This window comes from Piliocolobus tephrosceles, chromosome 7 (assembly GCF_002776525.5).
Source record: "Piliocolobus tephrosceles isolate RC106 chromosome 7, ASM277652v3, whole genome shotgun sequence".
NCBI classification, from domain to species: domain Eukaryota; kingdom Metazoa; phylum Chordata; class Mammalia; order Primates; family Cercopithecidae; genus Piliocolobus; species Piliocolobus tephrosceles.
The window spans coordinates 136,532,842-136,559,582 of NC_045440.1; the positions used below are offsets into that span (position 1 = coordinate 136,532,842).

The window sequence follows — 26,741 nt, forward strand, 5'->3', positions numbered from 1 at the left end:
TAAGAGGTCAGCCTTTTAGTATGATTAACCCCTGGAGATGAGAGGGAGGGAGTGTAATAATTTAAATTCTAACTACAGCGTGAAGAACTGATAGATACCCTTTTCTAACAACAGATATTGATGGAGGAAAAGAGGAGGGTTCTGGGTATAGGAACAGTTGCAGGGGAGGGCGTGGAATGATTTGAAAGAACATGGGGAGGCGCTAGGGACAATAAAGACAAACTCCATCCCCACTAAACTTGATAGAGGACTGGCCTCTTCCTCCCAGTTTAACAATGGGATAGATGGTTGTGAAGACAGACTCTGGAATCAGGCCCTGGAATTTGAATTCCAGTGTGAATGTGTCCTCACTGTGTGGCCCTTCTAGGCTTTGGTATTCCCAATTATTCAGTGAGGATAATGGTGGTCTCTGACTCTCCAGGTAGTTGGGAGGATTAAAGAATAATGTGTGTGGAACAGCAGAGTGGTGCTGAGCAGGGCAGGCTCACAGTGGACACTGGAGATGGGGCACAAAGGCTGAGAGTGAAAATGTCTGGAATGGAGCCTGGCTTTTCCCCTAGCTCTGTGACCTTTTCCAAGACATTTGACCACCTTCAGCCTCAGGGCTGCCATCTGTGCAGTGGGTCCATTTGTTCACAGATTACTGAGTGAAGTGCTGGCATGCTCCCTAGGCTGTCAAACAATTCCTTGTTCTCTGGTCCCTGGTTCCCTAACAGCACATCCAACAGAGGCACCCATGGGACTTCTGGATACAGACTTCTGCTTTTGTTGATCAGTTCACTGGTACTATCAGGCTATGGTTCAACACATGACCTGGGTAATGGAGAATTACCATTTGTTTTTAAAGCACAAATGAATTGATTGCCAGGTGTAGGAAATCACAACCCAAGAGAACGCAAGTTCAAGTAGTAGATATCTGCACTGCATTATACAAAGTACTTTCACGTACAACTCAATCGATCCTTTGGGCACTCTGGTGAGGCAGTTGGTTATATCCTAATTTCACTCATGAGAGTGAAGTCTGGAGCTCTGACATGACACACCTTAAGAAACAATCTTTGCATTAGCGCCATGGCTGGGGCTCAAGCCTTCAGCTTAGGAGACCAGTGCTGTCTTGTGGAAGCTCTCTACCCACCTCTGTCTGCCACCTTCTGCTTCCAACATCCTGTGTGCAATTTACTGGAAGTGGAAAATGCTTTGGGGTTCTCCTTGTTATTGTGCCAGAAAAATTAAAGGGTCTCTGGTAACTGAGAGTGTCACTCCTCAGACATCGCTTTGGGGCCAGCTATGCTCCAGATATTGGGTATTAATGCCAGCTAATGGGATATTCTACTTCAAGCATTTTACAGGGCTGTTGGGAGAAGGAAACAGAAGATTCAGGAAAGCTGTAGGGTCAACTGTGAGTTGCAGAGGGGAGCTGGGAGATGTGCAAACAGCTTTGGAGGAGGTGAGTTGGTGGGGAGCCCTCCCCCAGGCTGGGGCAGCCCTTGTGTTTCCTCCTCCCTCCCTCGTATCGTGAGCAGCTGCTGGGTAGGTGTGAGGGTGAGGTGACCAGGCCAGGTCCGGAGGCAAGGATGGGGAGCGTGGCTTCTGTTCTCAAGGAGCTCACAGGCTAGATGGGGTGAGACATACAGAGATTATTAAATACAGCAGACCTCCTGTTTGCCCACCTTAGTGGACTGACAAGGATTGTAGGAAAGCAGAATGTCCCCTTAGCATATCCTTTCCTGTTTGGTAAAAGGTCACCTGCCACACAGAAGTTAGGACTGACTTCTAATACCAGCTCCCAAGAAACAAACAATTATACCCCAAACAACCACTCCCACAAAACACCTGGAGGCTATTTTAATCTGATTTGGAGACACAGCACCTTTTGCTGTGAGGTTTCTGCCATCAGAAATGAGTGATGGCTGAAAATATGAGATTTTGCTTCACCTTGGTGCCTGGGTTGACATGTGTTCTCCAGAGAGAAATTCACTCAGGATCTGGATCTCCCAAATTTCCAGTGAGCATTTCTGAGTGTATTCAACTATTTGCTCCTGGCTGAGTCAACCCTCTTATTTCTCAGAAAAACATCTTAGAAAGCTCTGGGGCTGCATATGGCTAGTTTTTGACAAATCTTGAAGTGCAAATGAATGGAAAACAGGCAGATTAAATGTCCCCTAATGCCACACAGATGTGGCATTAGAAAAATTTAATTTAATAATTAAATTAAATTAAATTTAATAGAAAAATTTAATTTTTCTATTAAAATTTGATAGAAAAAAAAAAAAAAAAAAGCCTTGGCGGAAATACTTCTGGGTTCATCCTGAAACCAAAAGGCTTGATGTTGAGTGATTGTGAGGCTTTGCCTGATGTTCAATTTATAGGGGTCTGTTTTATGTCAGTGTTTGTCATTATCTTGGGGTGCCAGGACCTCAGTGAAGAAAGTTACAATACACCTGTGGTACTCATTGCAACCAGATGCATCTAGATTAGATGGCTGATGAATGTCTAGAAATAGGATGGGCCATTTAAATAGGGCCCTATCAGTTATTAGTTACTGCTGTCGCAGGTTGGGTGTTGCCATGTGCTTAGTGCTATGTTTGTGTCTTGGTTTATAGTTTGGCTTCTCCCAGAATCAACTATGAGACAAAGATTCAGGAGTGTCATTTAAATAGGAAGGACAAGGAATATGAACAGAGTCTCAGGGGAAGTAACATAGAGAAGAGACGACAGCCAATAAAGGGTGGACTCTGAGGCCAGCTGTACTCAATTCCCTGGATCAGTGTAAAACACACTTCAGACCCCACCAGCTGGGCCAAGGAACAGGGTGTGCACCCAGCAGTGCTGCAGAGGACTTGACTGACAATTGCAGGGAGGGCAGCAGCTCCTGGCCCATCCATCCTGCCACTGTGCCGAGGGCAGCTGTGGCTTTCTACAACTCCCTCAGAGCCCTGGGCATAGACCAGCAGTTCACACTGCATACGTCATTTCCACTCATCATCTAAGAAGGAGAGAGAAATGGCATTTTCTCCATTTACTGAGGGGGTGAATAAGGCACAGGGACTCAAGGGAACTTCCTCAAGGTTTTTCAGCTCACCAGTAGCACAGTTCGGGTTTCCTTTACGCCACAATCATTATTCAGATCTGCTTTGCGCTGGGAAGTGGGATGTAGAGATCCTGATATCTGCCTCCTGTTAAGGAAGCTCACTGTCTAGGAGAGGGGCAGGGGCCATTGTATTGGTGCCGCTGACCAGGCCTCGGTTCCCCTGAGGCTGGGCACCATCTGCTGGGAAGGACCCTGGGAGACTCCATCCTTATATCAATGGCTCTAGGACCTACAGCAGCCATTCTGAACCTACCTAACCCACACTGGAGGCCCGGGAGTGTCAGCTGATTCTTCATAGTGGTCATCTTTGATGGCTGGAGGTCTTTCCCCTCACAACTCACTAGTGGATTGTAATGAAAGCAAGTCTCTGAATTCGGCCACACATCCAAGCAGTTATTAGCAAACAGGCCAGAAACTGTCACGACCTGTCACCTGTTCAGTGGCCCCAGTGAAGCCCCAGCTTGCTATCCTTGGCACCTTGTTGGAAAGGTTTATTTAAGACAGAACTAATACTATTTTCACAGCTGAACTCAACTCACCTTCTTGTCAAAATCAGATGAACAAGAATCCTTCATACCCATGACTGATCACAGACCCATTTTGAATCATGGGTTCAAATAGCTCTAGGGCTATTGGGCTCAGGAATCTGTCACAATCTCCTCCTGCCAGCATAGGAGTGACACTGTGATGCATTTAGCCAAGCCATGTTTTGAATGCTATATATCTGACCAATAGATAATGTACCTATTTCCAGCATTCATTATGCTAATTAACAAAACCCGGTGTTGGTGGTGTTAACTGGGATAGAGTTGATGCATCTGTGACTCCTTCCTGGAGGGTGGGGCTCCTGGACAACAACTTTTCTGTGCCACTCCTAGAGTGTGCTTTTCCGTTTAGGATCCTGCCCAGTTTAATCTGAGGGCATGGATTAAATTTGACTACCACAGACGCAGCGCATGATCTCTTCAGAAGTTTTCTGAGTAAAGACCACGCCACACCCAGCAATGCTGGAGAATCAGATTCTGTGCCCAAACCCTCAAGTTCTCAGTGTGTTTGTGCTCCTGCAGCCTTGATCACAGGGGCAGCGACCCTGAATCAGGGGCTGGAGGCCTGTGTGTGTAGCAGGGAAAACTCAGTTATTGTGGAAGAAATGAAAGTATTTTCTAGGCAGTCAAACTATGACCATTTATCAGAGAAGAGGAGGAACGATGCTTGCTTGGGTTCTCTATACCTTCTTACAGTCATCAGTATTCTATTAGGGAAATTTTGGGGAATGGAGTAAGGGGTCAGAAGTCTGTTTAGGAAAACTAATTTGGGGCTAACCTTCTGATGCATGGGAAGGCAGTGCTCTGTGTTTATTTGGTGGGCTCTGAGTATCATTCATTGTTTTGTTCTCCCTCCTTCATTTAGCCTTGCATTTATTTATATACTGAACCCCAGTTCTGTGCCAAGAATTGTGCTGGGGGAGTGGGCAATATAAAGAAGGGACTTATAGTGTGTCCAGGAAGCTGGACAGTAACTACCAGGCATGAGGGGAGAGAAAGAAAAGGTCTCTGAATACTGCAAACTCAGAGGAGGGGGGCCTGTGACCAGCTGGAGAGCTGAGGGAAGCCTTTCAGGAGGCGGTGATGCAGAACCTGATTCTGAAAGAATGAGTAGAGGTCAATCAAGTGAAACAGAACAGGGTTCTAGGCAGAGAGAAAAATACATGCAACGATGCAGAGGCCTGACAGCAAGCATTCAGTGTGACTCGGGAGGTGGGCACTTTGGAGACAGATTAGGGCATGAAGCTGTCATGAGCCAGATTGCAAGGAACTGAATTCTGACATCCCTGTAGCTCCTGCAGGACCAAAGGTAGGCTTGTCTTTCAGGATGAGTACCTGGGGGCTGTGTGGCTGAGGGATGGGAGGGGGCCAAGGTCAAGGCCTGGGTGGGGATCAGCTAAAGCCTAATGGAGTTAGGAGATGTGCTGAGGCTTGAGCTGAGAGGAAGGGTTAAGAGGAGAGGAAAGATTAAAGAACAGTTTAGGGACTAGTCTGAATGGATGCAGAGACTGATGGAGAAGGAGTCCAAGGATGACCCAAGAAGTAGATGGTCCTATAAACTGATTTAGAAAGCAGGAGGAAGTGAGTTTGGATGTAGAGGTGGGAATGAGAGATGAGGAAGGTAAGAGACAGAAGGGCAACATTCTTTCTTTTACCCAGTATTCTCTATGTATTCCTATGGAGACTTGGCATTATATTAACTATATATAATTATATTATATTATTGATTATTATATTAATAATTATATTAATATATATTATATAAATAAATATAGATATTAATTATTGTTTTAATAATTAAGACCACCAAGGGGTTACAGCTTTCCTTGTGGTGATTGACAAAGGTGCTTCCCAGGACACAATAATCTCTGTAGATGCTGGTCAGGTGACTTTGTGGACCTACCAAGGCACTCTATGTACATGTGCTGAATTTGGTTGAATTCCATTGGATTAAATTGTGTTGAAACAGGCAAAAACCAGGGATGAACTTAAGACAGCGTATTTCCCAGGCTGGCAGACCCAAGGCTCTGTTGCCTTGAGATGGACAGAGTGTACAAGAGGGTCTGCTTCCTATCACAGTTCAGTACATTCTGGGCCAAAAATACAGTCCTAAACTGATGTGCACCTGCGGGAAGCACCCGTTTGTCTCTGAATAATGAAAGGCACCTATAATTTTTGACATTATGTAAAACAGGACACACGTACCGACAAAAATAAGAGTCTCAGACAGAGTGAAAGACTCGCCACCAACTCTCCCCAAGTCAGACACTGAGACTACTGAGAGGTAAAGACCTTCCTCTTGGCATTTCCTAAGGCTACTGCTCTTAGGAAGGGGCAGGCATACCCCTTAGGAAGGGGATGTGACTGAATTTGTATTGGTATTGAGGGACCATAACCCAAATTCCCCTATTTTTTCATAGTAAACTACACACACACACACACACACACACACACACACACACACACACCACACACGTGTATATTATTTTTCCTTAGGTTATTGGGGTAAGGTGGTGCTTGGTTACATGAGTAAGTTCTTTAGTGGTGATTTGTGAGATTTCGGTGCACCCATCATCTGAACAGCATCCACTGCACCCTATTTGTAGTCATTTATCCCTTGCCCCCCTCTCACCCTTCCCTCCAAGTCCCCAAAGTCCACTGTATTATTCTTATGCCTTTGCATCTTCATAGCTTAACTCCCACATATCAGTGAGAACATTCCATGATTGGTTTTTCATCCCTGAGTTACTTCACTTAGAATAATAGTCTCCAGTCTCATCCAGATCACTGAAAATGTACTTCATGGTAAACTGCTTCTTAATGTGGTCATTGGCTTCAGCCTTAGACTTGAGATCAATACAATACTCTAGAGATAAATGTTTCTTTAACTTTTACAGGCTAAATAAGAATTATAATGCATGACCAAAAGTATTTTTAAAACGTTATTCACTTTACATCTGTATTACCTATATGAATATATAGGGTATATCTATAGCTATCTCTCTCTATATGTATCTACATATGGTGTATCTATCTATCTTTAAAGAATCAGTATATCAATAGATTTGGGTATAAAAAGATTTAAGGTTGGGCGTGGTGGCTCATGCCTGTAATCCCAGCACTTTGGGAGGCCAAGGCAGGTGGATCATGAGGTCAGGAGTTCAAGATCAGCCTGGCCAACGTGGTGAAACCCTGTCTCTACTAAAAATACAAAAATTAGCCGGGCATGGTGGTGGGAACCTGTAATCCCAGCTACCTGGGAGGCTGAGGCAGGAGAATTTCTTGAACTTGGAAGGCAGAAGTTGCAGCGAGCCAAGATTGTGCTATTTTACTCCAGTCTGGGCAACAGAGCAAGCCTCCATCTCAAAAAAAAAAAAAAAAAAAAAGTATCTGATTTCCCTTGTGACAAAGTCTAAAAACCCCATATTCTGAGCTTTGAAATAAGCAAATGATGATATCATGAGGAGAGAGTGAAAACGGAACACAAACTGAGCAGGTGCGCAACCACTGGTTCTGTGTTGTTGCAGTAGGAGTATATGGTGAGGTCTTCACAGTGTGGAGGACAAGTCCAGTAATTGCAGAGATCCAAGTCTACATCTTTCAGATGCCATAGGTGTTCACTTGCCCAAATTGTTATAAATAACTTTTACCTTCTAAAGAAGGCTATGACAGAAGTTTAAGTGGATCCTTTAGAGAAACATCCCAACATTGCACAGTCTGAGAAGTTCCAGCACCATTGTTCATTCTCATTTCAGAAGTAAAATCAAATGAAAGTGTAACTCAGTATTTTTGGCTGACCTCTATGTCCTAGAACATGGTCAGCCCCGGGGTGGCCGGGGAGGGGGGGGGCTTGTCACTTTGATAGCTGAGTTTTCCAGAGAGTTCAGTTCACATCTCTTTAAACACAACACCTTTAACATTTTTGCCATGTCAGATGGACAGAATTCTGAAGTACAGCCATGCACCTCAAAAAGACACTTTGACCGATGAAGGACCACATATGTAATGGTGGCCCCATAAGATTATAATGGAGAATAAGATTATAAGAGGAATCCATAAGATTATAATGGATAATAATAGAAACCTGATACATAGCACTTGATATTGGCATTTCAGATCAAGTAGGGGAAATGATTGATATTCAGTAATGATGCTGGGACATTTGTGTTTTTGTATGAAAAAATATATGTAAATAAAAGTAGATAGAGCATCTAGTCTTATGTAAGTACACTTTATGATCACACAGCAACAAAATTGCATTTCTCAGAACATATCCTGGTTGGTAAGAGATGCACGGCTACATATTATCCTCTCCTTAGTGTGGTGGTTAGGAAGGAGTATGGGATTTGAAGCCAAATACGTGGGGTTTAAATTTTTGCATTAACCTTTCTTGACTTTGATTCCTTTATCTGGAAATTGGGGACCTTACTTTATAGCATGCCTGTGAGTTTTAAATTAGGTAATATATGGAAGGTTTTCATGCAAGCTCATCCAATCCACCTTTTGTTGTTGTTGTTGTTGTTTTGTTTTGTTTTAGGCTTTTAGTAGTCTGACACCATGGTTTTTAGTTTCTGTCTTTAGTGATAAGTGGAAAAGAGTGATGAGGAAGGGGCTTTACTGGCCCAACCGGAGACAGAAACTAAGAACCCATGACTGTATTCTCTCCCTTGGACGCCCCTGCTAGTGTTGGGTAAATGGTAATAACTGTTTATAAATAACTAGCTCTTCATTAGGACAAATATCTAATGCATGCAGGGCTTAAAACCTAAATGAGAAGTTGATAGGCGCAGCATATCACCATGGCACACGTATACATACGTAACAAACCTGTACGTGTATCCTGGAACTTAAAGTAAAATAAAATAAAATTTTTTAAAAAGGCATATAAAAACTAGCTCCTAATAATAATTACAAACAAAATTTAATCATATCTCGATGTCTCAGGCTGTCAGCCAGCCCTCTCCTGTAGCATGGGGCTTATTTGCCTCCAGACTCTGCTATCTGGGCTATTTCCTTCACCTTCCATGTCACAGGGAATTTGAAAGGAACTGAAGACTGAGCAGGGGCAAAAGAGGCAGCACTGACCATCAGGAAATGGTGTGGCAAGTCTGGTCTTATCCAGAATGGCATCCAGGGGAGAACAGTTTGCCAGAAAGGAAAATCAGATAATATTAGTAATCAATTGAGTCGTGGCAGCTGCCAACAAGTGGCTGCCTATCAAATGTTGAGGACTGCAGAGGATAAATCGCTGTCCACATTTACCAATGAGGCAAGGGTCTCTGAGGAGTTAAGTGATGTGGGAAACTCACACAGCCCTTGAGTGTCCCAGGAGCTTTGCTTTCTTCAAGCCAATCTCTAGTTCCTTAAGTGACTCCCGAGTCATAGGTTCACAACCCTTCACGGAAGTAGTCCCTTTGGTGCCCTCAGTATGACACCCAATGTCTTACCAGCTCTGGTTTTGTACCAGGGAGCTGGAATAGAGTTGCAAGAAGCTTCTGGGTTACACCTTGCATCAGAAACACATTTTTCAGGCCTAGGAAGAGCCTGTGTCAAGGGAGATGGGGCTATTGTGGTAATGGTGAGTACCCAGTGACAGCACACTCAACCTCATAAAAATAAACATCTTCCTTTGCAGGTCTGACACCCCTAGAAGGAACTCAAGACACCTTTACCAATTTTCAGCAGGTTTATCTCTGGAAAGGTGAGCTCCATGGTGGAAGAGGGGGGTTAGCAGGACGCTGATTACATGAGATTGTCTGGCACCACCTCCCATTCACAGGGCACTCTATTTCCGTAGAGGAATAGGTAGAGAGTCAGTTTCCAAATGCATACTTTCTGTGTAATGGAAGGGCTCCAATTCATCAGATAAGATACCAAAGTCTAAAAGAAAAATGAATACTGTGGAAACCCGAGAAGGAATGGAGGGAGGAAGCACTAGGTTCCCGTGAGATAAAGTTTGCTGACCACAAGACACTCTTGTTCCTAGGAGGGGAGTTCAGGGCCATTGCAAAGCACAGAAGGCATTTATCCAAGGGGACTCAGCCCCATGTGCCTTTCACCTGAGGCCCAGGGACTGGGGACAGGACCCCAGGCAGGTAGTGCCCTGAACTCCTGCTCAGAGATAATGGTACTGTGGGACAGAGTAGGGGAAAAATGGAGAGTCTGACAACATGCCCGCTTGGCACTTCCCTTCTGCTTCTTTGTCCTCCTTCGAGTTTTCTGAATGTTGACCAAGTGCCTACTCAGACCCAGGGAAAATGAAAGGCATTTAGGAGAGAGATGAGAAGCACAGTCCTGACTCTTGAAGGGTTCTGGCCTCAGGAGGGAGCCGATAGAGCAGTGACCCATCACAGGTCATGGCCATATGTACTGGGCGAGAGGCATGAAAAAAGGCCCCTGACCCCGTATTACCTCCTTCCTGTTCCCCTAATCTGTCCTCGCTGATCTTCAGTGTCCCGAGAGAGGATTGGTGATTTGCTTCTATATGCTGATAAACTGAAGGAGCAGAAAGGCACAGAGTTGGAATGACAGGATGTGGATCCTGGTCCTATCAATCACCACTCGTGTGCCTGGAAGCCCATGGACCAGCCCCTCATGCCCAGATTCCCCACGGGTAACATGCGATACAGATGTCACTGGCCTCAGAATTGCCTGAGCAATGGTGCATCAGTGCACAAAACAGTGCTGTGCATATAATACCTGCTGAGTGATGTTGGTGGGGGTGGTGGTGATGAAGAGAACATGGAAGGCAGAAGAGGAGGAGGAGGAAGAGGAGAAGAGGAGGGGGAGGAGAAAATGAAAACAAAAGTGTTTACCATCATTTTCATTTTAAAGAGATAAAATGAGATTATGTACTTCTTTTCTCATTTAATTATACCTATAAGGTATAATCTGAAGAGGGGGTGATATTTTATTCATTTTCCAGGCAAGGAAAATGAGACTTGGAGAGGGTATGTGAAATGCCCACGGGAGGCCTGGGAGATCCTGGGGTCGAGACCAGACACTGGTAGGAGGTCCCAAGTCCAGCACTTCCTAGTTATCAGAAATTTCTGATAAAGTGTTAGCTGATGAAAAATCAGGGACTTACATTTCTCCAGGACATTTGCTACACCACAGGGAAGTGCCTTAAGCCCTGCCTAATACCTGTGCCACCACAGCCTCACTCGCTTTCATGGAAGACCTGTCCTGACTTGAACATTTAGTTACATTTTTAAAATTTCTAATTCATTTACTGGACACTTGAGTGGTCTGGGATAAATTATTTTGCCTCTCTAAGTCTCAGTTTTCTCAAGAGTAAAATGGAAATCTTGTTCCCTACCTACGTAGGATGTTATAAATAGCAATATTTATGAGCATATTTTGTTAATTTGAAAGGGCTTTGCATATGTTAATAGTTTCAATATCATAGATAATGACTGTTCTATCATTGAGAGGTTGGATGATGTTCCATATAAAAAGAGTGCAGACCTATGTCAGGGCATCTGTTGCAGATCTTATCTAAGGCACCAGGCTTTAGGCCCTAATTTTTCTCACATTGCTACTACCATTTTGTTGACCAGTGGAATACTATCCCTTCTCCCCAATATTGCAACAACTCTTTTTTTTCCTCCTAGATTCTGACATGGGGTCTCGGCCCGAGTCTATGGGATGTAGAAAAGACACAGTGCCAAGGCCAGCATCTCCAACAGAGACAGGTACCAACCCAAAACCTTCTTACATACTTGGGTATCTGAATGCAGAGACTAAATGGGTACACCAAGCGTTTAATCAATGAACGAACATATTGACATCCCTCTATTCTGTATCTATGGACTCTCCTTTAGTCTTCTAACCCAGTTATCCAGCTTATAAATATGGGAAGCTCCTCAGATGAGCAATTGGCACAGAAAGTAAGGCAAAACCACTGCAAATTCATCAGTGTTACTGGAAACGAAGACAACCATAATAACAAAACCTGAAAAAAGAAACAAAGAGCAAGGTTCACCTGACTGTGGCCAATGGGCTTCACTTATGTCAACCTTGAAGAGTATAAACAAAGTGTAAATATTCTGAAATTGTTTCATGAATGACATGTCTATTAGAATCTTTTGCATGTCATGCATACAGTGAAAGCTATGATTCCAAACATGAATAGGAACAGTACATATGTACTGTCTGGGACTTCTCTACCTCCAGAGTCTGTGATTATTTTTACTGAGGTGGCACTAAAACTCAGAGAGAGAGGGAGATCAGCTGCTCAATATGGGCTCAGCAAGGACCAGGAGGCAAGACATCCACCTGTGGTCTGCGGGGTGTGTGTGTGTGTGTATTTGCATGCATGGACGCACTGTAGGAATAGGAGTAGGAGCAGGAAGGGGAAGGGAAGAAGAAGAGGGAGAGCCAGATCAGACTGCAGGCACAGGAAGGCAGTATGGTACAAGGGAAAAAACATCACATTACAGAGCAATACTAGAGCTTGAACCACAATTCTGCCACTGACTACATGCCTTAGTGCACGGCCATGGGTAATTTGCTTCCCTGCTAACAGCCTCGGATTCGTGTGTAAAATAATTTTGTCTACCTCTTATCCCATTAGATAGAAAACACTTGGCACAGTGCCTGGTACTTAACACATGCCTAAAAAATGCCCAGCACCCTGCCCCCCCTTGCTTGATTAGGCATTGTGTTTGTGATCCTCAACCTTGGCTGTGCCTTTGAGGGGCAGCCACACAGCTTATGATAATGTAAATGTGCATGAGTTAGTGGCACTTGGGAAGGTTCTGTCAAATCCATCATCACACACTACTTTAGGGCAGCATCTGCAAAACTCTCACATGATTCACACAGGATGCTCCCCCCACCCCTGCTTTCTTCCCTCTCCCCTAGAAGGGGAGCTTGGCCCCCACTGGAGACGCGGGGAGTCAGGGTGAATAGACAAGGCTCAACTCAGTTTTCCCTTTCTTGGTTGATTGCATTCCTGGGCTCAAGGAGATAAAGTGCCTGGAGAATAAATTGCATTGAGTCCAAGCCCAGTGGCGTCTCCACGTGCTCGTTTACTTGGAGGGTGCTTCTCAGGGTCCATGAGAATGGCCTCTCTGATTCAGAGGACAGTGAGGAATCTTCCCCTTTGTGTACCAGGTTACTACTATCAGTCTGAATATTTGAGACAAACCCAGGAAGCCAACGAGAGTGATTGGTCTCCTTGCTTTTAAGGAGAGCACATAGTTTTAAGAGAAGTAGGAAATGACTTTATCTAATATGGCATATAAACCAGGTATAAGATGAAGTGGCTACAGTATTCATTCTTTCATCCAGCAGACATTTTTGAGCACACGTGGCTGTGGCCTTGGACATTCACAGACTAGTGAGAATTCCATGTGCCAATCACTGCATGACAACGTATCAAGGGGTGCAATGTGGACAGGTGTTAGGTGCAGTGAGAATGCAGGAGAAGGAATGCTAGCAGCCTGCAGGGGTCAGGAAGGGTTTCTCAGAGGAGGCCACAAAGATCTGCCAGATGCTCCCAGGTACACCTGAGGAAAGGTGTTCCAGGTAAGGGGAACACCTGTGCTAAGGCTCCAAGAGCAGGTGTGCCTTCAGTCCTGCTGCCTTGTTTCTCTTCCCTTACGCTGCTGTCCTAAGGGGCAATCTGTGATCTCCCTGAGCTCCTACTTTGTGCCAGGCATGGTTCAATGGGGAGACCCGCATGGGGACTGGCCATTATACAATTATGTGAGATGAGGGCTGGGGAGGCAATATGGTCTCTGAGGTCTTTGCCCACTTGTGCCAGGCATGGTTCAGAGAGGAAACAGGCATGGGAACTGACCATCATACAATCAGATGAGATGCAGGCTGGGGTGGAAACATGGTCTCTGGGGTCTCTGCCAGCACCAGACTTCTGATCTTGCCAAGTACTCATAAAACCTTTATCCTGTCCAGTGGTTCTTTCTAGTGAAGAAGCTCAGTCTCCTTGAGCCTGCTTTATGGAGTGTGGAAAGTGGCTGCTGACAAGCACTAACAAGGAAAGTACAGTGCCCAAGTCCACAGCAAAGTGGAGGTGTATGTATAGGGGATGCAGTGCCGCTTATACAGAGCCCTGAATGAATGGACATTTCAAACATTCCCTAGCTCACCTCCCTGATCTGCCTCATGCCACCACTGTACGTCTCCCTGAAGACAGAACCCTCCAAGGATACAGAGCTGTCCCCACTGGGCCTGGGTGTTGGGACCCTTGGCCCTATAGAATCTCCTTGTAGAGAACCACAGGACATCAGAGCAGGAGGGATCAAAGCTGATCCTCAAAGCACAAGCTGCACTAGCTGGGTGGGAGAGGAGGGTGTAATGGAGCTTGAGTCAACAGAGGGAAGAGCATGAGCAATTGCACGGGGACTGCACACAGCGTGGTGATGAGCTAGAGAGTTAGCAGGGCTGTTGTGCTGCTGGAGTGCAAATCAAGACAATCTGAGGTGAGGCTCAAAATGCAGGTAGAGCCCAGATTAAGAAAAGAACCTGGATTTCTGTTCCATAGGCAGTGGGAACCCAAGGAAGAGCTGGGATCATGGCATATGAATACCTGAAGAAAGATTCAGGGAATGATTGAGCTAAAACTTTCAAGTTTGGGTTAAGTGGAGCTGAAAGCTCACTTTATAGATGAAGACTACCATTTGGGAGAGAGGCTGGACTTCCATGTGACTTCAGAAGACAGAAAAGAGGATTAGTGGCTCAAAGTTACAAAAAGAGGACTTGACTATACAACTTCCTAATGATGGAGTAGGCTGCTGTGGTCAGCACAATGTTGTCATGTGGAGCTATAGAGGCATTTGCCAGAGGTCTCCAGGGAAAAACTTCTGCATTTGGTGAAAAGGTAGACTAGATAACTTCCAAGACTTTATCCAAACCCAGATTCTAAGATTTTGCCATCCCGTAACTTTTAGGACTTCCTGGGGCCTTCTGAACTATTCCTGTCTGAGCAGACTCTCAGCTCTACTGACTTCAATCCTGCTATGGTTTCACACAGCATAAAAATGTCTCTGTCTCTATCTCTGACTCTCTCTCTCTCTCTCTCTGTGTGTTTCTTTCTTGTGTTTTTCTCATATTCACTAGAGATAAAGGTGCAGGAAATGGACCCTCTGCTTCTTTTTCAGGTTTGACAACAGATCTTTTCTCCCCTGTGGACCTTGACCAGGTCATTGTCAATGGAAATCGATCACTGCCCAGCCAGAAGCACTGGCTTTTCAAGCACCTGTTTTCAGCCCAGCAGGCAAACCTGTGGTGCCTTTCTCGTAAGTATACTTAGACCTCATCCTTCTTCTTTCAGACACTGTAGTCAAGCATCACAGACCTAGTTTGGCAACTCCTGAGAAACATATAAGGTCAAATATTGTGTCATAACTCAGGGATCACTGCACTCTTAGTACCATGGATGATATAAAAGAAAGATAACACATAACCCCTATTTTCTAGAAGGTTACAATGTAATCTCTACTCTGCTCCCAGAGCCTCTCTTCATCCACCTGTTTCTCCATACATCCCATCCATCCATCCCATCCATCCATCCATCCGTCCAGCCATCTGTCCATCCGTCCATCTGTCCATCCATTCCATCCATCCATTCATCCATCCATCCATCCATCCATCCATCCATCCATCCATCCATCCATCCCATCCATTCATCCATCCATCCATCTATCCATCCATCCGTCCATCTATCCATCCATCCATTTGAAAGTTATTAAGTATGTGTTATGTTCAAAGCTTTGTGTTTGATTTTGGAGATGGAAGAGAACACCCAAAATGAATCAAATCGACCATGTTCCTAGCCTTTGGGGAGCTCATATATACCAGGGGCATAGGCTGACTTGGGCAGAGGTACAAGGAAACCATTCACAAAGTTCACAGTTTTTACAGTCCCATGGCCTCTGGTCTGCAGATCTTGACTCCCTCTGAGATGGCCATGGGTGGATCCAATGGAATATTGCTCTTTTGCCTCTTGTATTGCTGAGTTTGAGGTTTTCCCCTTATGCCTTTGACTCTCCCTTTATTCAGGAGCACATATCTCCCTCCTCAGCTATCAGAACCCCAGGGCTTTTGCATGGGCCTTTCAGACTGGATGATCATGACAGTCTCAGGCCTCTTCCCTAACTAGGAGGCATCTCCACCAGCCATTCCCCCCACCCCAGATAATCTTGTAGAGATTATTCTCCTCTGTAGACCATGCAAGAACTAAAATCACACTACTGTCTTGCCTGTAGGTTGTGTGCAGGAGCACTCCTTCTGTCAGTTTGCAGAAGTAACAGAGAGTGCATCCTTGTACTTCACCTGCACCCTCTACCCAGAGGCACAGGTGTGTGATGACATCTTGGAGTCCAATGCCCAGGGCTGCAGATTGATCCTGCCCCAGAGGCCAAAGGCCCTGTTCCAGAAGAAAGGTGAGCACTTGGAGGGATCTGCATAAACTGTATTTCCAATGTTCTGCTGGCTCTATGGTTTTAGAAATATCCAGATTAGTTTCTTATTTAAAAAACATTTTCTTTATACTTTTATTGGTTTCAAGAAGATGGGAACATGGATCCAAACTTTCAGGTTAGAATCAATAAACTACTGCGTAATTGTCTCAGTTTATACAAAAAATATGAAACAGGATTATTTGGGGCAATATTTCAATGCAGAAGTAGGCTTTAAAAAAATAAAATCCAAAATGTTTATTCATACTTAAAACTAATTTTTTCTTCTTTTAAAAGTAAAGTTATTCATGTTCCTTGTAGAGATGTGAAACCATTTAGAACTGCATCAAATTGACAATAGAAAATAATCCTCTCCTAAGAGAGCCACCTTTAATACCTGCAGCAGAATTCCATTTGGCTGTATATTACACAGAATGTCAGCAGCAGTGACTTTAACAAGATAGAAGGTGATTTTCTCTCCCAGTCCATTAATGATGCCATATTTTTGGAGATTTTTTAACCCCACACAGTCTGTTTTCTCCAGATGTTGTCACCTTTCATTTACTGTTCTATCCTCATTGGTGGAGGCCTTTATCAGATGTCCAGTGACCCTTATTTTTCCACTCCAGTGTCAAAGGGGTCCACAAGCTGACTGGGCAGCCCCAAATGTGTGGTGGGAACTTGTCGACTCTAGGTTTCTCTGAGGGATAATCCTGTTGGGTTGCCCTTTGGGGAATTCCTCACGCCAGTATTTTTAGGTTCCTCCTTCAGAGGAGTTTCTCAACACCTGGCCTTGGGACGTGAGCCTGGCTGCTGGTGGTTTGGGCACCAAATAAATTTGGAAAATGTCGGGCGGGGGGACACCTCAATATTTATTATGCAGACTGACTTGAAAGAATCTCCTACTTTCAGTGAAGTGCTCATGTCATGGACTATACCTGATGCACCCAAGAGATCCTCTCTTCTGTCCTCTTGAGAAAATGAACCTTCTATCTTCTTCCATGGTGGGGAGGGGGCTTTTGTCAGCTGTGGAGAGCAGAGGAGGGCATCTAGAGACCAAATAGCTTCTTAAAGAGATTCCAGCCAGTACTTCTGTTTGGGCCACCTTCACCCCCAAGGCTACCATACTTAAACCTTGTGGGATTCCAGAGGGCAGATGGCATTGCTTCTTGGTTCTTCCCACAGAAAAGTTGAGTAGTTTTCTTGGTCTATTAGGCCTATTTTTATTCCTCCATATACTTTCTAGCTTCCAACATTTTGTTGCTGTGTCCCCACTTAAAAAAAAAAAAAATCTTTGTCCTTGTGGACTTACCATCGTTTTAGTGAGATTTGGGATAGGAACTGAGAGTTAATATGAATTTAATATGTCATCTTTAATTAGAAACTTTCAGTCTGTGTTTTACTCATTTGTCCTCATATTTTCATTACTATAGCAAATCTCTAAGTAATGAATTTTCTTTCTTCCTCTATGTAGTTATACTGGAAGATAAAGTGAAGAACTTTTACACTCGCCTGCCGTTCCAAAAACTGATGGGGATATCCATTAGAAATAAAGTGCCCATGTCTGAAAAATCTATTTCTAATGGGTAAGCTACTTGTGTCTCACCCCTAATATTTATTATTAATAATACTTCCTTGACGAAGGTGACACAATCACAGGTAAAAACAGAAGCATACCCAGCACTTTGGGGGCCGAGCCAGGCGGATCACGAGGTCAAGAGATCGAGACCTCCTGGCCAACATGGTGAAGCCCTGTCTCTACTAAACATACAAAAATTAGCTGGGTATGGTGGCAGCACATGCTACGAGTCCCAGCTACTCGGGAGGCTGAGGCAGGAGAATCGCTTGAACTCGGCAGGTGGAGGTTCAGTGAGCTGAGGTTGTGCCACTGCACTCCAGCCAAACAAACAAAAAACAAAAAATAAACAAACAAACAAAAACTATAAAACCCAAAGCTAAGGGGGTAAAAGGTAATAAGGAGGTAACCATATCTGAAAACGTTAGGTAAGGTAAGTTACTGATGGTAAACACAACATTTAGCCTTGAACTACTAGCTGGATGATGAAAGAGCCACTGAGCTACATCTCATTATTTAATGTAAATTATCAAGTATGGTAATAAACTTGGTTCTCAAAACCTCCCATCACAGTACTCAGAATCTGCAGAGCAAGTAGACATTTTAATAGACTCATAGGCATATAAATAATTTTTATTTTTTATTTATTTTTTAAATTTATTTTATGGTTGAATTTTTTGCTTAGTCATTATTTAGTTGTTTTAATTGAAGATGATGTCTCTCCTAGTATTGTCTGTGGATCTTACCCCTTAGAATCACCCTGAGAGATGAATGTGAATTCTAACGGGTGATATCCAGAGATCTGCACTCTTGGGTCTTATTTATAAACTGCATCCTTGGGTCCTATTTCAAACCTGCTGAATTAGCATTTCTTGGGATGGAATTCAAGAATCTGACCTTTGAGGAAGCTTCCCCTAGTGATTCTTTTATACTTAAAAATTCAAGGGTCATTCATTCACGAACCATTGATCTGTGAAGTGCTCTTGAGTTATGAGTTATGACACTGAACCATGTTGCTGGTGCTTAAGATCTGCTTTTGAAAATGGGGGTAAAAAGACGAGGCAGGCTGATCTGTCTTGAGATTCAGCTGGACACCGCTGTGCTGATGGGAGGGGTGGATGAAAAGGAGGGTTGGAACCAGGGATCAGCCTGACCGTGGAACTGGGATGGGAACTAGGGGAGTAGATTGTGTGTCTAGACTCAGGGAAATGTAGTTGGCTGGGATAATGCGTGGTCCAGACTGGATGTTAGAAATGAGCTTCCAAGATGGGAAAAGGAAGTGGTAAGTGGGCATGTTGGCAGAGAACTAAGAGACGGAAAAGCAGAGAGGTGACTTGCAGGCATCAGGGCACAGATGCTGCCAATGTTGGAGATGCTGCCCAGCAGATAAAAGCATCATCACTTGGATGAGACTTGGGTTCAGGGAAGGAGAATGGCAATAACTAGGCAGGATTCCCCCGCCAAGAAGGGACTAGGGGTTTGAGAAAGCTCTCAGGAGTCAAGAATGAGTGGTCAGACTGGAGCAGAGTGGTCAGGGCAGGGGAAGCTTGAAATTGAGCCCAGGAACATTGGTTTGGAGCCATTAAGTCCCTCCTGCCATGAATAGCCCTAGAAGCTGAGGGTGGGGCTTAGTAGCAACATTGAGTGGATAACAAGGTCAGTTTTGAGAGAGCCTGACTGGATGGGCTGACCCAGTAAACAGAAATGCATTGGTAGAGTGTAATTATCCACGTTGTACAGTAAGAGGGGAAGTGAAGAGGAGCACAGGCTCAGCTCCTGCTGCTTAAATAGGCCCCTGACTGGGTCACCCTGACTCTAAGTCCGTGAACTCTCCTCTTTCTAGAAATGCCTTCCCTGTTATTTCTTTATTTTCCCAGTGTCCAAAGCTAAGACTTTCTGCTTGCCTGAAAGGACTGAAGGAGTACATTCTGGATCCTGGGTTAGCTTGGTTGAAGCCTGGCACATAATAGACACAGAATATGTGCATGATGAATGAATGGGTGAATAAACGATTAATAGCAGGACAGTATTACTCCAGAGAGGAGTAGAATCTTGTTTTCAGAAAGAACATCAAAGCTAAGAGTCCACTGATGCACATTGACCAAAGCATCCCCAGTTTAAGTAGGGGGTGAAAAAAAGCTGGTCCCCAAAAGCAAGAATGACTACAATCAGCCCACCCAGTAGGTTCTGGGCCACCAATGAAAACCTTCAGGCCTGCTCTTTCTCTTCCTATGCCAGGTTCTTTGAATGTGAACGACGGTGTGATGCGGACCCATGCTGCACTGGCTTTGGATTTCTAAATGTTTCCCAGTTAAAAGGTAATAATAGTAACAGCTCCCTCTCCCCTGCTCACAGCACTCTGCAGTTTAGAAAACACATTCACATCTATGCTCTTATCAAACCCTCAGCGTCTCCTCTCTGTGAGTAGGGAGAAGCAATCCTTGTTCACAGATAAGGAAGTGGGGGCTTGGAGAGGGCAACTGGCTAGTAAATGTAGCTGAGACGTGGCTCTTAGTCCAGCAATCATCACTTTACATGTGCAGTTCTCTCTGGCCAAACTTCCTTCCTTCCACTCTTGGCTTAGCTATCTTTTGTTCATCTTTCAACACTTGGGTCAAGCAGCTTGGTGAACTTTGGATCCATTTGTGTGATATGTATTTAATGCTTGGTTCGTTCCCTTACTAGTGTGTGATTCTGGAAAAGTCCCTTAATCTCCCTGAGCCTCTATTTCCTCCTCATCTGTATATAGGGCTACCAAAACTACCTTCCTCATAAGGTTATGTGAAGACCAAGTGAAGCAATACCAACAGAGACCTAGCATAGCCCTGAGCACATGATAGTACTTGATAAGTATTAGCCACCTGTATCCCTTTGCTCTTAGATCAGAAGCTCCTTGAGTTCAGATACCAGGTTTTTCAGCAGTGGCTGAGATAGTATCTGAAATATAGTGGCATATCCCAAATGTCTGCTGAACAATGAACTTGCAGAATTTTTCTCATTTATTAGACTCTTCCATTGTATTCAGTTTCCTGATTGTGTTTTTTTTTTTTTTTCTTTTTTTCACCCCAGGAGGAGAGGTGACATGTCTCACTCTGAACAGCTTGGGACTTCAGATGTGCAGTGAGGAGAATGGAGGAGCCTGGCGCATTTTGGACTGTGGCTCTCCTGACATTGAAGTCCACACCTATCCCTTTGGATGGTACCAGAAGCCCAGTAAGTAGCTTTCTCTTGACAGCTATATGGGCATCTTTAGTTAACTATTTCCCAGTCATGCATTAAGACAATGTTCTTGGGTTGGTGAGTAGATTAGTCAAGATTCATTGGGTTCAAGCAACAGAAATGGATTCTGTTTAACTTAAGCATACAAGAAACTTATTGGAAGTCTGCTCATTGACTCAAAGTAAGGATGAGCAAGTAGGTCTCAGTAAAGATGGAAATGGACCATTTCCATGGACATATGTAGCAGAAACGAATGGACAACTTCTTCAGTGTGCCATGATCATCATTAATCTGCTTCATAGGGTTTAGTGGTTTTATTCAACCTTTAAATTCGAGGGGGAGAGTTTGGTCCCACCTGGGCTTAGTCAATACACTGCCAGAGGGAGAGTGGGGCAGCTTGACAGTCCCAACAAGGCTGTATGCACTAGGATAGGAGATGTTCCTCAAACAATAGTGAAGGCATTGTTGCTGGACAGGGAAAATCAATACGTGTAGACTCTAGCACGTTCCCTTGGTTTTCTTACCTTGACAATCAAGACAGTGTAGCACATGGTAGTCCCATGGAGGAAAACGGGGACAACCAACGTGTATTTGACAATGCATATAGAGTTAGGACTTCAAGGCCAAGGCAGCATTGACCCAACACGGGTCCTTAAGGTATGATTCTGATTATATCTGGGCACGTTTTAGGAGCTCAATTTGAAATTGATGAAGGAATGAATGAATGGCATTTACAGTGTGACATAAAAGCTCCTGGACTCGGATAAGGAGACATTAGCATTATTCAAACTCTGCCATCTACTTACTATGGGTTTGTCTTTAGGAAAGTCACACCACTTCTTCAGGTTTTCCGTTGGTGAAAATAGTGAATGAGACTCACTGTGATTCTGTCACCGCTTACATCACAGGTGTTTATGGTGTGGGTAGATTTGGGGAATATTCGGCAGCCACATGGAAACTAGACATCTTCACCCTGTGTCCCAGAAGCAAATTCACAAAGATGCCCCAGACCCAAAAAGATGGAACACCCTGTGTTCAGTTAGGAGGAGTCAAATTAGAGAGAGGCTGAACTGAGGTTTAGTATTTCCAACTTCTCCCACTAGTGGCTTCCTTGTTAGTTTCAGAGTAAATATACGGTGAATTCTGGCTCTTATTTAGCTTGCCCTGGAAAATAGAGTCATGGACCATCTGATATGGAAGGGGTCTTCGAGATCCCTACCTTTGACCTCCACATTCTTTTTTTTTTTTTTTTTTTTTTTGCTGCGGTGTTTTGCTCTTGTTGCCCAGGGTGCAATGGCGTGATCTCGGCTCACTACAACCTCTGCCTCCTGGGTTCAAGCGATTCTCCTGCCTCAGCTTCCCGAGTAGCTGGGATTAGAGATGCCCACCACCATGCCCAGCTAATTTTTGTATTTTCAGTAGAGATGGGGTTTCACCATGTTGGCCAGGGTGGTCTTGAACTCCTGACCTCAGGTGATCCACCTGCCTCAGCCTCCCAAAGTGCTGGGATTACAGGCATGAGCCACCGCACGCAGCCACATTCTTTATATCATCCAATATAACCCTTTGCCCAAAATAGGCAAAGAGAGAAGAAATTACATTCTTCGTGTGCCTGCTGTTTCAGACCATGATGGATTTACGTGGGTTGTACCGTTTAATACTCATGATACTCCTGCAGAGTAGGTATTGTTTCTTCCATTTTAAGGTGAGAAGAGTGCAGCATAGAAAGTTGAATTGCTTGACCCAAACCACACTGGTGATAGGAAACAGAGGCAGGCTTCAGGCCCAGACCTGATGGCCCCAAACTTATTCTCCTTTCCTTTACGATGTTGCCTCCTGCCAAGTCTTTCACATCCCATAAATGACTAGACAGGAAAATGTCTAGATACCTTTCCTGACTGGCTTTCCCCCAACTCAATTGATTAACAGGAAATTGACTAATACATTGAAAATAATAAATACTAATAAAGTAACAAATCAAACCAGGTGGTGGTTTGGTGCCTTATTCCATAGCCACATCCAACCTGAAAGGCCCAGATGCAGCTCCCAGGCAGGATCTGGCCCTCGGCCCTTGCTCATGAGCCTACCCATTCTTTGTGTGGGCCTCAACTTCATGGAGGATGTTTCTGGGGTTAATTATTACCAGTTTGAATGGAATCTTTGTGATGGTGTCTACCTTCAGCATCCTGTGATTTGATCTGAATTTACTCTATTGGCTTTTTATTTTATTTTAACATCTGAAATTATTTTAGGAGAAACATCAGGATTGTATAATGAAATATCCTCAGTGGGTTTCTATTAAAGGAATAACATTCCATATATAACAATTTCCCTGCTTTAACTCATAGAGGAAGGGAGAAAATACCTGCCCAGGTCTTTGGCCCCAAAGGAGACCCAATGCCACCACTGGGTATTTGGGGAACTTCAGAATTGAGCTCTCACCTCTCACTTCCCCCTTACCCCATCTGTCCTCTCACCTCATTACCTTACCAAAGTCTTAAAAATGTCATTTTCCATCTTCATATTACTCATGGAAGAATCGGGTAAAAAGAAGCTTAAGAAGTAATTCATTTGTTCAGAAGTAATGAGAATCAGACCAGAGTGTTACAACATCTTGACAGGAGTTGGCAGGGGAAGGAACCAAGGTACTCATTGTCCCAACTTATTCCATCTGTTCTTTTTCTTTTCATCTGACTGCACAGATCATTAACTTTTTCCAGCATATGTTCTGTGGGGTCAGTCTGGGGACTCGACTCAGGAGTTTTGACCAGAAACTTAGAGCAGGGAATTAAAAATTCACAGAGGGGTTCTTATTCAACCAACACTGACTGAGCATCAATCATACCTGGGGGTCCTCTGGCATTACCAATATAACCTCTATGTATCGGGCTCGTACTGTGTGCCTGACTGGATTCCAAACACTTGGCATGCACTATCTCACTTAATTCTCACACCCATGTATCATAAGGAAATAGAGGCTCAGAGAGGTTGTCACTTACTCATGGTCACCAGAAAGTAAATCAGAGTTAGAATTTGGACACAAGTCTTTCTGACTCTAAATCACTATGTTGTGTGATTGAACGTGAAAAAGCCATGATTTCTGTTTTGCAGTCACTCATAGTCTAAGAAGGAGTTACAAATTATAAATAAATAAAACATTCTTGTGCTGGGTCTCTCTTACCATACATTTTTTGACTTTACTGAGTATCTGTTTTCAGCTATAAACTGTGCTGGGCACTGTGGAAAGTGGGATTAATAAGATATATTCGTTTTCCTTAGACACAGTCTAGTGAGGAAGATACGAGGAAATATGATTAAATATAGCAGAAGAGATGAAATACTAGAGCACTTATCAGTAAAGTGTCATGGGAACATAGGAGAAAGAAATTGTGCTTGGGAGGCGTCTTAGTCCATTTTGTGCTGCTGTAACAGAATACCACAGACTAGGTAATTTATAATAAACAGAAATTTATTGGCTCTCAGTTCTGGAGACTGGAGAGTCAAATATCAAGGAGCCCGCATCTGTCAAAGGCCTTGTTGCTACGTCATTCCATGGGGAAAGGCAGAAGAGCAAAGAAAAGAAAGGGGACCAAACTTGCCATTTTGTAATGTCGTTAGTCCCACCCATGAGGGGTCAGCCTCATAAAGGTTTCACCTCTTATTACTGTTGCAATGGCAATTTGATTTCAACATGAGTTTTGGAGGGGGCAAACAATGAAACCATAGAGGAAGTGTGAAAGCCTGTTGCTGGAAGGTTCCTATGGGCCCTCCTTTTGGCCTAAGGTCCAGCTCCTGCAATCTCCTCGGCCCATGCAGGTGGTCTTTCACAGTGTGCACTGCCTGCTTTCAGTGTCTGGGTGCCTGGGGAGAGAAGTGACAAGTGCTACAATGTCATCAGACTCTCATTCTTCCATCCATGGCCCCTGAGCAGAAAACACCATGGGATGCACATGGCTTATGGGCGTTCTGGTGTAAGTGGCTCCATGGTTCTCATTTCAGTATAGAAGGAGGAGGACTGGCTGTCACAAAGTTGTGTTGACGTGGTGTGATTTGACTCTCCAGCAGAGCAGGACAAGGTTCTTTTTCCCTTACGTTGTCTTCATCAAACAGAAGTGGGTGGTGGGATAAGTCTTAAGACTTTACGGATTATTTCCTCTTAAGACCTAGGTGGAGAAGGGGAACCTTACTTAAGGAGACTGGTTTAATAAATTGGAATATTCTCACAGCTAGGCCATGTTGACCAGTAAGAAACCATCTTTTGATGTATGATATAGCTTGAGCCAAAACATACTTATTTGCTGAGTTCTGAGCATTAGTATGGTCTTGAATTCCATGTTCTCTAGTTAACAAAACCACACCAGTATACTGATGTAAAATCCCAGCACTGAAGCTGACGTTGTCATTACTTTTTTCCCCACTCTTAGCTTTGTATTAGGTAATTACATACATAATAGTAGGAAGTAGCCTCTATGGGACTCGGAAAGTCTGCCTAGAGATGGGAATCCCTGGGCTTGAGCCTTGCAGGGTGAATAGGATCTTCTCCTTCACCTCTCTGTCAGCACTGGCACATGAGACAAACATTTTTACCAAGGATTTGATGAATATTTTCAATAACAGATTTTGGCCTTGCTTCAAGTCCATGGTTTGGTCCTTTAGTGTGGTGGCATCTATACTGAGTGATGACTATGAGCCCATTAACACTGTGTATTAGTCTATTTTCATGCTGCTGATAAAGGCATGCCTGAGACTGGGTAATTTACAAAAGAAAGAGGTTTAACTGGACTTACGGTTCCATATGGCTGAGGAAGCCTCACAATCATGGTGGAAGGCAAGCAGAAGCAAGTCACATCTTACATGAATGGCAGCAGGCAAAGAGAGAAATTGTGCAGGGAAACTCCTGTTTTTAAACCCATCAGATCTTGTGAGACCCAGTCACTGTCAAGAGAACAACATGAGAAAGACCCACTCCCATGATTGAATCATCTCTCACTGGTCCCTCCCACAACATGTGGGAATTATGGTATCTACAAGATGAGATTTGGGTGGGGACACAGAGCCAAACCGTATCACACTTGGTCCCCTGTTTCTGAGGAACTGCCACTAGGATCAATTAGGAACTGAGATTTATTGAGTTCCTACTATATGCTTTGCAAACATCTTGGAAGCACAGAGGTTAGAAGTCCCTTCCCACAAAGGGTTGATAGTCTGGCTAAGGAGACAGATGTTAAGGAAAACAGATCTTTCTTAATCACTTACTGTATGTCAGACCATGTTCATCCATTTTGCATTGCTATAAAGGAGTATCCAAGACTGGGTAACTTATAAAGAAAAGAGGTTTACTTGGCTCATGGTTCTGCAGGCTGTGCAAGCTTGGCATCAGCATCTGCCCAGCTTCTGGAGAGGCCTTAGGAAGCTTTATGGCAGAAGGTGCAGGGGGAGCAGACCTGTCATATGATGAGAGTGAGAGAAAGAGAGAGGGAACAAGAGAGAGGAGGTGCCAGGCTCTTTTAAACACTGCTTCTTGTGTGAACTCATAGAGCGAGAATTCACTCATTACTGCGAGGACAGCACCAAGCCATTAATGACAATCTATCCCCATGACCCAAACACCTCCCACCAGGATCACCTCCAACACTGGAGGTCACATTTCAACATGAGATTTAGAGGGGACACACCTCCAAACCGTGTCACAGACATTACTCTAAAGGCATTCCTTATATCAACTCATACCCCCTGAGGAGGGTGCTATTCTCCCCATCCTCAGGAGATACTCATTCTCTCCAATCAGAGAATTACACCGTGATGTGGCTTGTATTACTGTAGTGGGATACCAGGGGAGAAGTAGGGGGTTGGGAGTGCTTCTTTAGAGCATGAGAGAGGAACAGGAA

At 44.1% G+C, this 26,741-nt stretch overlaps 1 protein-coding gene across 1 annotated transcript in view; it reads left to right on the forward strand.

The window, feature by feature from the left end:
• Positions 1 to 26,741, forward strand: part of TG (thyroglobulin) — a 272,355-nt gene that overhangs the window by 86,257 nt on the left and 159,357 nt on the right. The window contains exons 28-34 of the mRNA XM_023223651.2: positions 9,272 to 9,337; positions 11,250 to 11,330; positions 14,760 to 14,897; positions 15,867 to 16,043; positions 17,533 to 17,644; positions 19,873 to 19,952; positions 20,704 to 20,847. Of these exons, the coding sequence (XP_023079419.2) occupies positions 9,272 to 9,337; positions 11,250 to 11,330; positions 14,760 to 14,897; positions 15,867 to 16,043; positions 17,533 to 17,644; positions 19,873 to 19,952; positions 20,704 to 20,847 (798 nt within the window). The remainder of the gene's footprint in view (positions 1 to 9,271; positions 9,338 to 11,249; positions 11,331 to 14,759; positions 14,898 to 15,866; positions 16,044 to 17,532; positions 17,645 to 19,872; positions 19,953 to 20,703; positions 20,848 to 26,741) is intronic.